Source organism: Mustela erminea, chromosome 20, assembly GCF_009829155.1.
Source record: "Mustela erminea isolate mMusErm1 chromosome 20, mMusErm1.Pri, whole genome shotgun sequence".
Classification (NCBI taxonomy): Eukaryota; Metazoa; Chordata; class Mammalia; order Carnivora; family Mustelidae; genus Mustela; species Mustela erminea.
The window spans coordinates 30375822-30389943 of record NC_045633.1 but is presented as its reverse complement, the minus strand read 5'-3'; the positions used below and the strand labels follow the sequence as shown (position 1 = coordinate 30389943).

At 44.9% G+C, this 14122-nt stretch overlaps 1 protein-coding gene across 12 annotated transcripts in view; it reads right to left on the bottom strand.

Moving 5' to 3' along the window:
- TRRAP (transformation/transcription domain associated protein) overlaps positions 1 to 14122 on the bottom strand; it is a 112379-nt gene that overhangs the window by 84495 nt on the left and 13762 nt on the right. For 10 of the 12 annotated variants that reach the window (XM_032328453.1, XM_032328459.1, XM_032328458.1 and 7 more), the window contains exons 8-17: positions 13621 to 13746; positions 12296 to 12373; positions 12001 to 12089; positions 11027 to 11123; positions 8443 to 8581; positions 4439 to 4517; positions 2812 to 3046; positions 1775 to 2135; positions 1590 to 1687; positions 931 to 1125 (exon numbers count right to left, since the gene is read on the bottom strand). In XM_032328453.1, coding sequence (XP_032184344.1) covers positions 931 to 1125; positions 1590 to 1687; positions 1775 to 2135; positions 2812 to 3046; positions 4439 to 4517; positions 8443 to 8581; positions 11027 to 11123; positions 12001 to 12089; positions 12296 to 12373; positions 13621 to 13746 — 1497 coding nt within the window. The remainder of the gene's footprint in view (positions 1 to 930; positions 1126 to 1589; positions 1688 to 1774; positions 2136 to 2811; positions 3047 to 4438; positions 4518 to 8442; positions 8582 to 11026; positions 11124 to 12000; positions 12090 to 12295; positions 12374 to 13620; positions 13747 to 14122) is intronic. The other 2 variants (XM_032328455.1, XM_032328462.1) reach the window with 1 other exon arrangement.

Here is a 14122-nt window from a genome sequence, read left to right as displayed (position 1 = left end):
GAGCACAAACTAATGAACTGTCCAAAAGTACAAAATCATTTCACCTGTGATCAGACACTCCAAGAAATTACTTATTCACCCCAAGGGGAAAGAAATTAATAAATCTGCAGAGAATTGAATGGATTACATCACTTCAAAATCTTAAGTCCCTTATTTTAGCTTCACCAACAAATACCAAGAGACGACATCTAACATATATTTAATTTCTACCAATAAAAGAAACTGATCCAAAATAGCTTGTTATTTTTAAAAAAAGATTTTTTTAAAAGATTTTATTTATTTGAGAGGCGCCTGGGTAGCTCAGTCGTTAGGCGTCTGCCTTCAGCCCAGGTCATGATCCTAGGATCCTGGGATCGAGGAAGCCTGCTTCTCCCTCCCCCACTCCCTCTGCTTGTGTTCCCTCTCTTGCTGTGTGTCTGTCATTTGAGAGAGAGACAGAGACTGAGCATGAGAGGGGAGAACGGCAGAGGGGCAGGGAGAAGCAGGCTTCCCACTGATCAGGGAGCCCAACACAAGGCTCCATCCCAGGACCCTGGGATCACGACCTGAGCCGAAGGCAGAAAATCAACCTACAGAGCCACCTAGGCACCCCCAAAAATAACTTTAATACTGTACCCCAATATCTCTCTAGTTGGTTAGCTGTCCAAGTCTTGATTTCAGCTTAGGTCATGACCTCAGGGTCCGGAGATCGAGCCCCTGCACTGGGCTCTGCAAGTCCGCTTGAGATTGTCCCTTTCCCTCTGCACCATACCTACCCCCGCAACCCCCGTTCACACATGCGCCCATGCACTGTCTTTCAAAAACTAAATCTTTTGTTCTATGAGCACATCCTTAGGCATATTTAGAAAACCCTCAAAATAAACAGAATGCCAAGAACTCAACACATAGATAAATTTAATGTTTAAAACATACGAAAAAGGAGTTTTATACCTGAAGAGCATAATTTTTTGAGATTCTTTCCACCATATAAGGGACTGTTGTTTGAAAGATCTCCTTAAATGTTAGGGGATTCATCATTGTGAACACGCCGGCGAAGTGTTCCAACACCTCCTTCTCTTCCTTCATTCGGACGGTCTGGCAGTTAGCTACTCGAATGTATGTTTGTCCATTTCCCGCTATCTGGACCTAGCACAGGGAGAAAACCCATGGACATTAAAACCAGGCATCTCTGAATGTACTCCATAAATAGATTAGCTACATATTACATATTTAAAAAGAGAACATTTCAATTAGATAATCAATGCCCCATCCCATCTTTTCATTCACTATTCTCAGCTTAATTTTGGAAAATATTTAAAATAATCAAAAAAGCTTTGTGAAGGGTTCCAAACAGAAACACATTTAGTGAACCTCCATCTAGTTTCTACTGCCGACCGCGTACACCAACCACTGGCCCACGGAGCCCACACACTGATACAAGTCAGACTTCTCCCCGTTAACCCAGTGCTGTGCTACTGAACAGAAGCAAACCCAGGGCTTCAAATACTGGCAGCCAGCCAAACTATCGACAGATGAGACTCTGAAGTCCCCTCCCATCACTGGCCACTCTCCTCCACACCTGGGAGTCTGGCTGGCGGGCACTGCCTTACCTGATAAATATCTAGAGCCTGCATTGCATATTTCACAAGTTTTATGTAAATTTGGGTCTCTTTGGGCTGTAACTGCTTGTTGGGAATGAACTGAGCTTCTGGAAGAGAAAGAGCACAATCAGTTACTGGGAATAAACCCACTCTGTGGAAAGCATCATGTCTAAATAATTCAAGAGCGGAATTACCACCAGGTGCTTTACAGGACGTTATGCCCCAAGTGATTGTCTTGACGCCGCAGACCAGGGTTTTTACCAAACTTCGACAATCTGTGACCTGGAATGTCTGCTTGTCCTCCTTATCCTTTTCTCCTTGTTTTTCAAAGGGAGGCACAGGGGCTGGGGTCACAGGGGTGGCAGGGGTGGGGGGTGGAGGCGGGGCGGGGGCAGGAACAGGTGCGGGGGAGGGGGCAGGGCCGGGGGCCGCAGGGGCGGTGGGCACCCCGGGCAGGGCTGCCTCCACGGCTCCGAGTTCTGACTGAGGCTTGCACTTCTTAAAAATGGCAGAGAGCTGGTACCGGGCGATGGTGTGGAATTTCAGAACAAAGACCTATCAGGAAGAGAAAGTGGCGAGAAAGACAAAAATCATTCCTCTTCGACAGGCCAACAACCCTTTCAGAAGACAGAAGAATCTGCTTCATGTGAAGGGAAGAGAAGCACGCTCTCTTCCCCAACGGTAACCGCAGTGGCATCACTATGGCCACTGTCGCCACGAAGAATCTGGCTCAGAAAAAGCTGGGGAACTTGTTGGTAAGCCTGGACGTGGCCCAGACTACTCCAAAACCCACGCTATCGCCCACTGGCCTTGGCAATTACACTCTCCTCCGCACCCACACCCCTAACTGGGTGCCTTGCCAGTGTTCGCAGCGAACCCAGCCCGTGGCTACGCAGTGTCCCAGAAATACCTCTTCTAAGTACTTGCCAGGAGGCGTGCTGAGAGCAACCATGTATTATTTTCTTATCTCTCATGACAAAAATCCTGGGAGCCAGACCCTGTGATTATCCCTGGTCACATGAGTAGGCGGGCACAGAGAAGCTAAGCATCTTGCCCAAGGACACTTGGCTAGTTAATGGAGAGTGGGGATTTGAAGCTGGGTGGTCTGACCCCAGGGATCCAGCTGGGCAATCTGCTGGCAGCATAAACTTGTCAGCAAAGCCCTGGAACAAGTTTAGCCATGGGTGGGACACAAGCGCAGGATGCTACCGCCCCGCGGGAGAACCGGTACCTCCAGCATCCTCATTAAGACGTCTCTCCCGTTGCCACTTTCCTGCTCGCTCTTGGAGCGGATACAATCCACCAGGTTCAGCAGCAGCTTGCACGACATGGTCTGGATGCTGCTGGGCAGAGACTCGTCATCTATGTTCTTGGCAAAAAGCTGGACGGCGAGGGAGAGGTCGCTGAGGGGCAGGTGCTGACGGACGTGGTGCACGAGATCAGCCAACGTGCTGTAGGCAAGGGGCCTGTGGGCGGAGACTCTGCTAGTAGGCGGGTCACAGGACCACGGGGCCACCTGTGCAGGCACATGGGGGCAGTGCACCTGGGCACGGGCGTTCTATGGTTCCGGCTTCCCAGCTAGACGACCACAAGGCTCAAGTCTGGTCTTGGTGCCTAAATCTTTACTTCCAAGTTCTTGCATGTCATACTCAGAAGGACACATACAGTACATGGGCAGGAATAACCACCAGCTCGATCACACACTAAGCGGGTTGTTTTGTTATTCAAAGATAAACAGTGTGTGTCAACTAACACCTTACATACTGGGACCATTTTATAGAGACAGAACAAGGAATATCTGGGCTACTGAGAATTTTCTCTGACTCAAGGTCTAGACATCTGCCATGTGCCAGCCATGAGCTAGACACCAGGATACCAGAGACCAAAGTGAACCGAGCCCCTGCCCTCAGGAAGCTTCTTCACCGGAGGGGAAACACACCAGGATGAACTGCACGGTAAGTGCTGTAGGAGATGTGAGAACGCCCTGGGACAGAGATCAGAGGGGGAGCCACTTGTGGGGGGCAGAGACCAGAGGGGAAGCCACTTGCGGGGGAGGAGGCAAAGCCCCTCTGAAAAGGTCACACTGATGCTGAAACCTTAAGGACAAAACGGCCACAGGCAAAGAGCCAGGGAAATTTCCAGAAGGAGGAAACTGGAAAGACAAAGGCCCTGAGTGGCAAGTGCCAAGGTTCCACGGAAGCCAGTGTCTTTATATTTGTGACTATTTTATATGGAAAACACAGTAAATAGTCTACATCATATTCAAAGTGTTCTGCATATTTTTCAAAAGATCTATCATACCTCCCATAATAAAACCAAAAAATTACTAACATGGCTTCATTTTACGTTGTAAAACATGGTAAAATATTAACTTCCTCCTTTAGAAACAATAAATGTGATCATAACTACATTTATTCTATAAAATGCATAAAAAACAAAGCTAGAAGGAAATACACCAAAATATTATCCATGTTACTTGAATTCCTTGTGCAGAACTGAAAGGTTTCCTTTCCTTCTTGCTTCTTGAGTTATTAAATATTCTTTCATAATAAAGAGAAATATTTGTTACATAAAAAACAAAAAAGCAAAAAAAAAAAAACAAAAAACCAGAAACAACAACAGAAAAACTAACCTAAGTTAGATATAGTTTTACCTACAATTTAAATCAAGATAATTATTCTGACTTCTCCCTCTAAGCTAAGGCACAAAAACCAACCTAAGGCATTTCAAATTTCCTGCAATTCTAAATCCAAAGGGAGAGTCAAGCCTCCATCTGTTAAAATACTCGTAACACCAAGTGCCACAGCTCACTACCCCCCCTGCTTTTTGTCAATAGATATGTACGTTTAATACCATACCTGAGAGTCTCTCGAGCAGTGTATCCTGATCCAATGAGTATGGACTCATCAAACAGCTTGTCCATGCAAGGAATGAACTCTAGAACACAAATATCCATTGCACATGTCACCAGTTACACCAACAACACAGGAGCCTACAGGCAATGGCAATCTAGATTTGGGAAAAGCGTGGGGAGGAGAAAACCACACGTGCTGCATTTCAGTCCGAGACACTGGCTCTGTCGGGCCATACAAGCCATCTGTTGGCAAAGGTGCAAATAGGATCATATTCACTATCAGAGAATGAATAAGAAAAAGTGAGCTTCCTGTTCCTTGGCAGAGAATCTGCTCCCAGTACTTCGCTGGAGGCCCATCCCGCCATCCTTAAAACATGTCACCAGCAGGGCACCTGGCTGGCTCAGGTGGAAGAACATGAGACGCCTGGTCTTAGGGTTGTGAGTTCGAGGCTGGGTGCAGAGATCACGTAAAAATTTAAAAAACAAAAAAGTCTTATTTGGAAAGAATCCATCCACCCAGGCCTGTCTGGAGAAGAGGGGTAGCATCTTCTAAATGCCCCTTTATTCACTGCCCCGAAGTTCTCCTTCTTAAACCTTTTATACTTACTCATTATGGAGCAGTAAGGGTATTTCTCTAAATAAACTACAAAAATCTAAAAATTTTACAGGGTTCTTCTAGACATGGGGTCCAGGTCAGGAGTCCCCACTCCTCGGTGATGGGAACAAGGAACTCATGGAGGTTCTGTCTAATCCTGCGGATGGAATCATTACCAAACCTCCTGGCCACACCGCCCTGCCCCCGCCCCCCACCAAGCCTGTGGATCTCAGAGGGGAAGAAACAGCTGGTCTTCACTCAGGGACAAATCACAGCTCTAAGGATATGCAGACAGGACAGCAACCTGCATTTTTTAGGCCTCTCCTCCACACTCCCCCAGGGAACTCTGGCCACAAATATTCAAAGGATGTTCTGATTCTGGAACAAGCCTGACATCGTGGCCAGCTTCAATCAATTGAATACCGTACCTCCTCCACCAGCTAATAGCTATTCTGGGTCAAAAGAAGTGTGGGCACTGGAGAGAAGAAATGCATATCTCCGGGTAATTCCCAAAGTGAGGCAGCACAGGGAGAAGTGGCAAAATTCAAGAAGCGATCAGCGAACCCTCTGAAGTCAGAGAAGGGAACATGCTTGGGATGTCCCCAGTGGGTAGCCCAGAGGAAGGAGGCACAGACGGAAAGATGACAAGGACTCAGGCACCACCTGCTGTCGGGCTGGCTAGGGATCAGCCAAGCGTGCAAGGAGGAAGTGCTAAGAAATTAAGCTGTGCGGCACTAGTTCCCAGATTCCCTCCGTAACCTAGAATCAGAATCCCAGAAAAATGGGTTATGCTGTTGAACAGCTAGGTTTTCTCAAACCACTGCTTTTTAGTACTAGTGCAAAGGGTTACCATTTGGTATGGTTTTGATGCCAAAAGAAAGTAGAGCTAGTGGATATTAAAGTTTTAGCTCCATTAACATATTTCTTTTGGTATTTTATAATATCATGACATATAATACTAACATTTAAGATGATTCTCTAAGTGTTTCTTTAAATAAAAACCTTTTTTGAGACGTGATGATGTCACTCACTTAGTCCAAGAACTACTATGGCCTTCAAAACAAAGTATCCTAGAGTATCCTCATAAAAAGAAACAAAAAGTCAGAGGCGCCCAGGTGGCTCAGTTGTTAGGCGTCTGCATGGGCTCAGGTCGTGATCCCAGGATCCTGCAATAGAGCCCTGTGTCAGGCTCCCTGCTCACTGGAGAGCCTGCTTCTCCCTCTCTGACTCCCCCCGCCTGTGTTTCCTCCTCTCTGGCTGTCTCTTTTTCTCTGTCAAATAAATAAAATCTTGGGCGCCTGGGTGGCTCAGTGGGTTAAGCCGCTGCCTTCGGCTCAGGTCATGATCTCAGGGTCCTGGGATCGAGTCCCGCATCGGGTTCTCTGCTCCGCGGGGAGCCTGCTTCCTCCTCTCTCTCTCTCTCTGCCTGCCTCTCTGCCTACTTGTGATCTCTCTGTGTCAAATGAATAAATAAAATCTTTAAAAAAAAAAATAAATAAAAAAAATAAAATAAAATCTTATATTTTTAAAAAAAAAAAAACAACAATCCAATCAGTAGAAAAGGCTTAAGAGGGGGAGGGGGACTCTAAAAGCTGAATTCAACAAGCCTGATCAAACCCAGAGAACAGCATCGTGGAAACACACTGATCTTTCTGGAACAGCCTAAAGACCAAAACAGAGCTGTGTGGCTTACAGGGCCAGGCTGTGGGTGATGGAACACGATTATCTGATAAGCACAGGAAAGGTTTTTTTAATCTGTCCACATTTCACAAGTAGAAACCTCCTGCTACACAGCTCCCCAGCAGAACCTCCCAGAGCCTCGTGACTCGAACGGCAGGAATGCCTGTAGTTAATCTGAGAACCGCAGTGATTAGATTTTAACCTATTCCACTAAAAATTCTCCCATGTTGATACTGTTCAGAGATGAACATGTAGAAAAGCCACACACAGCCAAGAGAGCCAGGGCTGGAGCAACTCCAACGGCCCTCGGCCCTGGAGGCACGTGGGGTGTCCATGTGCCGGGAACGCTGGATTTCTCGCCCTGGGGGATGTGCACCCGCATTTGTTCTATAATTTTTGGCAAAATCATATGTTTCTTTTGTGCACTCTGCTGTTACATTTTTTTATTTTTTTATTTATTTATTTATTTATTTATTTATTTATTTAAAGATTTTATTTATTTATCAGAGAGAGATGGGGAGAGAGCGAGCACAGGCAGACAGAATGGCAGGCAGAGGGAGAAGCAGGCTTCCTGCCGAGCAAGGAGCCCGATGCGGGACTTGATCCCAGGATGCTGGGATCATGACCCGAACTGAAGGCAGCTGCTTAACCAACTGAGCCACCCAGGCGTCCCTGTTACATTTTTTTAATAAGGGGTTTTAAAAATGTCTATATTCCACTTATTATATCCATATGCAATATCACTATAATCTGTATTTAACAGCATAGAGTTAATATGAGTTAGCATTCGAACTACTCCTTTTCTTTCACATTAAAGGACTATGTAAGAAAGCCCAATCTTTGTTTTACGTACACTCCAATTTACAAGCCACGCAAATAAAACACTGAATATTGAATCCTTACTGGGGGGAAAAGGATTACCACCTCAAAACAATTAGGATGTAACTCTGACATAACGATTTGGAGATAGCAAATACAAAATATTTTTGAAATATATGTATCAATAACTAACTTTAAAAAAGTTTAATTGTCAGATTAGCAAAAAGCAAGTAATAATCTTGTGTATAAAAAGAGGACCCATCCGGGACGCCTGGGTGGCTCAGTTGGTTGAGCAGCTGCCTTCGGCTCAGGTCATGATCCTAGTGTCCTGGGATCGAGTCCCACATCGGGCTCCTTGCTCGGCAGGGAGCCTGCTTCTCCCTCTGCCTCTGCCTGCCTCTCTGTCTGCCTGTGCTCGCTCGCTCTCTCTCCCTCTATCCCTGACAAATAAATAAAATCTTAAAAAAAAAAAAAGAGGACCCATCCACCATTTTAACACTATGGAGAAAGAAAACCCTCTTTTCTTCTCACCTTTTAAAGACTGTTAGGTGTGAGTTAATAAGGAAACAGCCCCTTGCAGTTTCAAAAGATATGCAGCCAAAAGGCAGGGAAGTACCACAAGATGCTAAGGACATGTGCTATGCTAAGGAAATCATCACATGAATTACGAGAATGGTTGGGAAGATACAGGGAGAACCCTGGACGCAGCAGGCAAAGGAGAGGGGCAGACCAAGAGTGCAGAGGGAATGAGGCCAAGAAAGAAGGGGAAAGAGCAAACCCAAGACAGCAGCACAGAAAGCACACACGGAGCCTGAAACACCCCAGCAAACTCAAGACTCCGCCCAACAGCGGGATGTCTGCAGTCCCACAGGCAGATAGGCCCACGCAAGCGTCGCAAGATACGGTGGACATACGGTTTCTTAGCTCCGTGGTGAGGATGTGCTTTGCAGCGATCAGAAGCTCCTTTCTGAGGTGTGCAGTCTCTGCGGGGCAATTTGAAAGTAACTGTAACATTCCTTTCACCATCTGCTGGGAGTACTTGGTCACCAACTCCTGTACAAACAAGAGGAAAACAACCGTTACACTGATATAGATTGGGGGGGGGGGGAGAGGTAACACAAACCCCAATTTTATAAATTTCAAAAAATTTCAGTAAGACTAAGTGTGGTTCAAAGGACCCTCATGGAGTAGTCATCCCAATAAACATGTATCATCCAGGAAGTTTTCACAGTGTGTATGCTCGCTGCCGCGGTGGAAGAATGTATAGCAATGTTAATAGTAGCTCCTTTTACACAGTGGGATTATGGAATTCTTTGGACTTTTCTGCACTTTCCCAGCTTTTAACGATAAACATGAATCACTTCATTACTGGTGGGAAGGAGGAAGAATACTGAAAATTTTCGTAGGACATAATCTACTCAGTCCTCCCATTAATGTAGTTGTGAAGGACACCAGAAACACCTTTCCTCAACTCAGAACAAGCTCTCCCCAGTTTCCTTTTGAGGAGTGTAAAGGCGGCAATTCACCATGATAGCGCAAGCTAACTGAAATGTATAGCGTACCTAATTCAGATTTTTAAAGCCAAACGTTCCATACTCTTATTACCATTATCTAGACAAATGTCCTTTAAAAAGGGACAAAAAGAGTTACGAATTTTTTTAAAAGATTTATTTATTTATTTATTTATTTGACAGACAGAGATCACAAGTAGGCAGAGAGGCAGGCAGAGAGAGGAGGAAGCAGGCTCTCCACCGAGCAGAGAGCCCAATGCAGGGCTCGATCCCAGGACCCTGGGACCACGACCTGAGCCGAGGACAGAGGCTCAACCCACTGAATCACCCAGGTGCCCACAAATGTCTTAAAAGATAGTTTTTACCCTAAACAATTTGGTAATGTGTTTTTATTTTCCTGAAAATAAAGTTTCTTCCTTAAAAAAATAACTGTAATACAATTCCATTGTTATACATAACTATAATTACACCAGAACCTTACTCATAAGTGACTCTTAATCTCACAGAACAAACTGAGGGTTGCTGGGGGGAGGGGGGATGGGAGAAGGGGGTGGGATTATGGACACTGGGGAGGGTATGTGCTTTAGTGAGTGCTGTGAAGTGTGTAAACTTGGTGATTCACAGACCTGTACCCCTGGGGATAAAAACATATGTTTATAAAAAATAAAAAATTTAAAAAAAAAAAAAAGGTTATCTGACTAATGAGAAATAAGGTGTCACTTCTTTCTTCTAAGTTTTTCTCTGGACTGAAATCTGGACAGAATACAACTACAAGTGGGGAAACAGACACAGAATCACCCTTCAGACTCCTCAAAAGGGTGATCCCAAACTCCTCTATCCCTGGCTTATGAATGATTTTTTAAAGTTCTAATCTCTCCTCAAAACTTGCTATAACACACAACTTCCAACAACAGAAGTCGGCCCACATGAAAGCCTGTGTTCCAGTGTTTACTTATAATAGACCTATTAACAATGGCATTTCTGTCGAGGAAGAGGACACCAGTGGTTGCCAGGGACTGGGGACGGTAGGAAGAGAACCGTCACCGGTGATCAGGACGGGGATTCTTTTTAGGGTGAAGACACAGTTCTAAAACTGGACACTGGTGACACTTATACAAAACTATGAATAAACTAACAGTATAGTTGATACATGAACTATATCCTGATAAAGCTCCTTAAAAGAAAAATTAGAAACAAGCCAAATGTTCAGCACCTGGTGAATGGATAAACATAGCACAGAGCACCCACATGGGGTAGTACTGCACACAGCTGTGTCCCCCGCCCCCCAAATTCCTGTTGACGCTCTCACGCCCACTGTGACTGTACCTGGAAACCAGAGTCTTCAGGAAGTTAAGGTTAAATGAGGTCTTACGTATAGGGCCTGAATCCAACGGGACTGTGGCCTTGGAAGAGAAGCCGCCATCTCGCCCTCTCATTCCCCCTCCCCATACGAGGACACAGCCCGAAGGCGGCCACCTGCAGCGCAGGAGCGTCCCTGCCAGAAACCAAACCCTGCTAGAACCACGATCTTGGCCTTCCCAACTTCCAGAACGGTGAGAAAATAAATTTTTGTTGTTCGAGCCACCCAGTCTATGGTATTGTGTGAGGGAGCCTAAGCAGACGAAGACAGCTAACCACCAATAAACATAAAGCATCAAGACTGACTCTCAGCGTTACCGCTAAATGAAAGAATTCACACTCCCAAGGTTACATGCACTATCAGCTCTGGGGTTCAATGGTCTGACATTCTGGAAAAGGCAAAAACTAGGTGCCAAAAAACAAGTCTGTGTTTGCCAGGGACTGGGGAAAAAATGGGACTGTAAATGGATAAAAGGAATTTTGAAATGCCTTCGATTTTGGTGTGTTGGTGGTTACTAACTGTATGCATCGGCCAATTCGTAGAACTGAACACCTATAAAAGGTGAATTTTACTGAATGTACATTATATCTCCATCAACTTGACTTAAAATTTTGTCAATGAACTTACCTGATAAATCCTGATGATATAAGCTAAAAATGACAATGTTTTAATCTGAGCAGCAATAAAGTCAGCATACAACTCCTTGTTGTAAAGCTTATGTTGCCTGGATGAGAAGTGAAAAGAATTTACAACGTTAGCTCTTAGCTCTTTAGGTGATATCAGTATTAATCAAAGCCTACAGTAATTACTAAGCCCTAAAAGTGTGATTTCTACATAGACCGGAACCCAGCACCGACTGTAAATACTCTACATTTGTGTGCAGGTCCCAATAACACAAAGGGTATAAAGGCAGGAAGCAAGGAGGTCTCCAAGCCACTGCAGAGCAGCCGTGACAGGCGTCCCACAGAGCCCACGCCAGACTGACCCACGCAGCCAGGAGATGCTACCAGGGGACTGTCTATTCCATGAAAGACCTGGTCAGGGCCACGCAGAGTGTTACGACTGATTCACCCTCAGATCTTGTTCTCCAATGACTCAGAGCCAGAGGGGCTGGTCGGTGGAGTGAGTGACAGAGGTCTTAAGGGAATGCTGTAAGTTGGAGGAAAAAGCTTCAGTGGGGCTTCAAAGACGAATATGCACGGTTCACACGGTCAGTGACGCAGGGTGACGGGTGACAGGGAAAAGGGGTAGAGAACCTTGTAGCACTCATGCTGAAAGGCACAGCAGGAATGGGGCTTGAAGGTGGGAAGTCTCACATATCCCGCAGCTGGGAGTGAGCACAGTAACCCCTAACGATAGTTCTAAACTCACAAGCCCCCCAAACCTGAGGTACTAGCTCATCTTTTCAAAATAAGGAACTGATAATAACTACTCACATCATTACGGAAATACAAGTTCAAGAAGTCCGAACTGCTTATCCTTTTACCAAAATTTTATCACTCAAAATATTTATGTCTTACGGAAGACGACAGCAAGGGTATTTTTACTTGGAATTCTAGAACTGTGGCGGTCGGCCGTGTCTCTGTCCGAAGAAATCTCACCTGGCTTGTGCAGATACCTGAATTGCAATGGTATTCATGATCAAGGGCACAAACTCAGCAACGACATTGTGGATGTTCAGTTTGTAGAGCTAAAAGCAAACATACCAGAGTTTCATGCTCTTACACTCTGCTATGGCAAAAGAAGTTGGCCCAGCAAAGAAACCTCCACGATTCATTACATTAGTTAGCACATGGACACCCCACACATCTTCCAGTTAGCACAGAAAATTGGATGTGAACTTGGTCATAATACAAGAAGCCCCAAACCCAAGACACTGGTGAGCAACGCGCATACCTGATACATCAAAACAACAATAATGGGCAATTCTGCCAACACTTTCAGAGAAAGAGATCCTCTTGGAATGATGGAATGCTGGAAGAGAGAAGCAAGCAGGGCCACAGTTATCACCATGGCACATAACACGGCCCACCACTAAGCATCGCTCCCGTGAAATAAAGAGAAAGTATTGCCACAGCTTTGTACGTATCTGTGGTCAAAGAGCCCAAACATTTTAAAAACAAAGCACAAAGAACTATCATTTAATAATATAAGGGTTTTTATATTTTCCAACACCATCACCCACAGTTAAGATATCAGGAAAATTTGTCAAAACTTAAGACGTTCAAATCACTTGAGGAGATTTTAAATTAGTATCTATTAACCAACTCAAAAGAACGGCGAAAAGTACAAATTTGCCCAGTTTTACTTAAAAACATTTATAAAGAAAGAATGTTTATGATAAATATAAGAAAAAGTTGAATGGTCTAAATAGATAAGAACTCCCAGGGCAGCTAAGGAAAATGTGAGACTCGAATACCAAAGGACAACGGACAGGAGCAGACAAGCCAGAAAAGAAACACAAAGACTGAAACTGAAGACAAGTTTCTGAGTCGGGAGGAGAAAAGGAATGAAGACTTCATTCAAAATGTAGATTTCTGTTTATTCCAGCCCAAACTGAAACGTTCTGCAAAATGACTGCAGTAAAACAAATACGGATGAAATTCTTAATTCAATCCTGGAAACACAGTTGTCGTAACTGCTCCATACAGGCTATCTGCGTGCCAGAGGGTTCAAATACGACCTATTACCTGCAGACAATACCAACATTCTCTTCAAAAGTCTACAAGAAAGGTTTTTCAGATAATGAGAGGGAAAATTAAGGCCAAAACAAAAATTATGTGCTTTGCTGCAGTTAGAAAGCCCGAGTGGTGGGGCTGGAACATCGTCCCCAAGCTTCTGCCCCTGGAGCCCACGCTCTCAGGTACTGAGCTAGAAATCTCTGTGTAGCTTAAAGAGACCTTGTTAATGTCAAAGCTAAGGATGGAGGGGAGGCCTCTCCTCCTGGGCAGCTATCTTTCCAACAAGTGATTCTGGATTTCCACTACGGTTCTACCATTTAATTTCTGTATACAAGGTGAGCAGCAGTCCCGTTCAGCACCTCAAGGCTGCACAATCAGTGATGCACGCATGTGTTATCTTAAATGCCTCTGGTACTTGGAGAAAAAACCCCCAAAATACACTAAAGATATGCATAAAAAGTCAGTATGTCATACTTTTCCTCTACCTAGTACAGGAAGACAAGGATAAAAACAAAACAAAACACCTGAAAAAAAACTTACTGTTCTGGTCTCACTGTCCTCACGTTCTGGATTGACTTTCACAGCAATTGTTGTGATCATACCAACCATTTCCGGGGGAGGGACTGTGTTCTCGGGGATCACCTGAGGGTTCTCGAAGTAGCGGTTCTGCATAAAGAAAACACAAACCATTCCTCCTAAAGTCAGACACAATATTCCTCAGCAAAACACACCTGACCTGTGGTGGAAGAAACCTAATGTCGTCCACGTTTCTGTCACACTGATTCTATACGACCTGGGGTCCTCTCTATGGACGAAGATAACACGACAGTGACAACGTTCTCTACCTCCAACAGTGGAGGGAAAAAACCTGCCCAAAGTCTTTTCTACCTTTTTTCCTAGCTGGTAGAAGCTGAAATGTGTGACATGTTACATGACTACCTCAGCAAGCAGGGGAGAAGGCAGCCCATCTCTCTGGTGGTGGGAACTTAGGAGCTAGTCCCCACTGAATCCACCTTGTAAACAGACTCCTCCACAGAGTTCA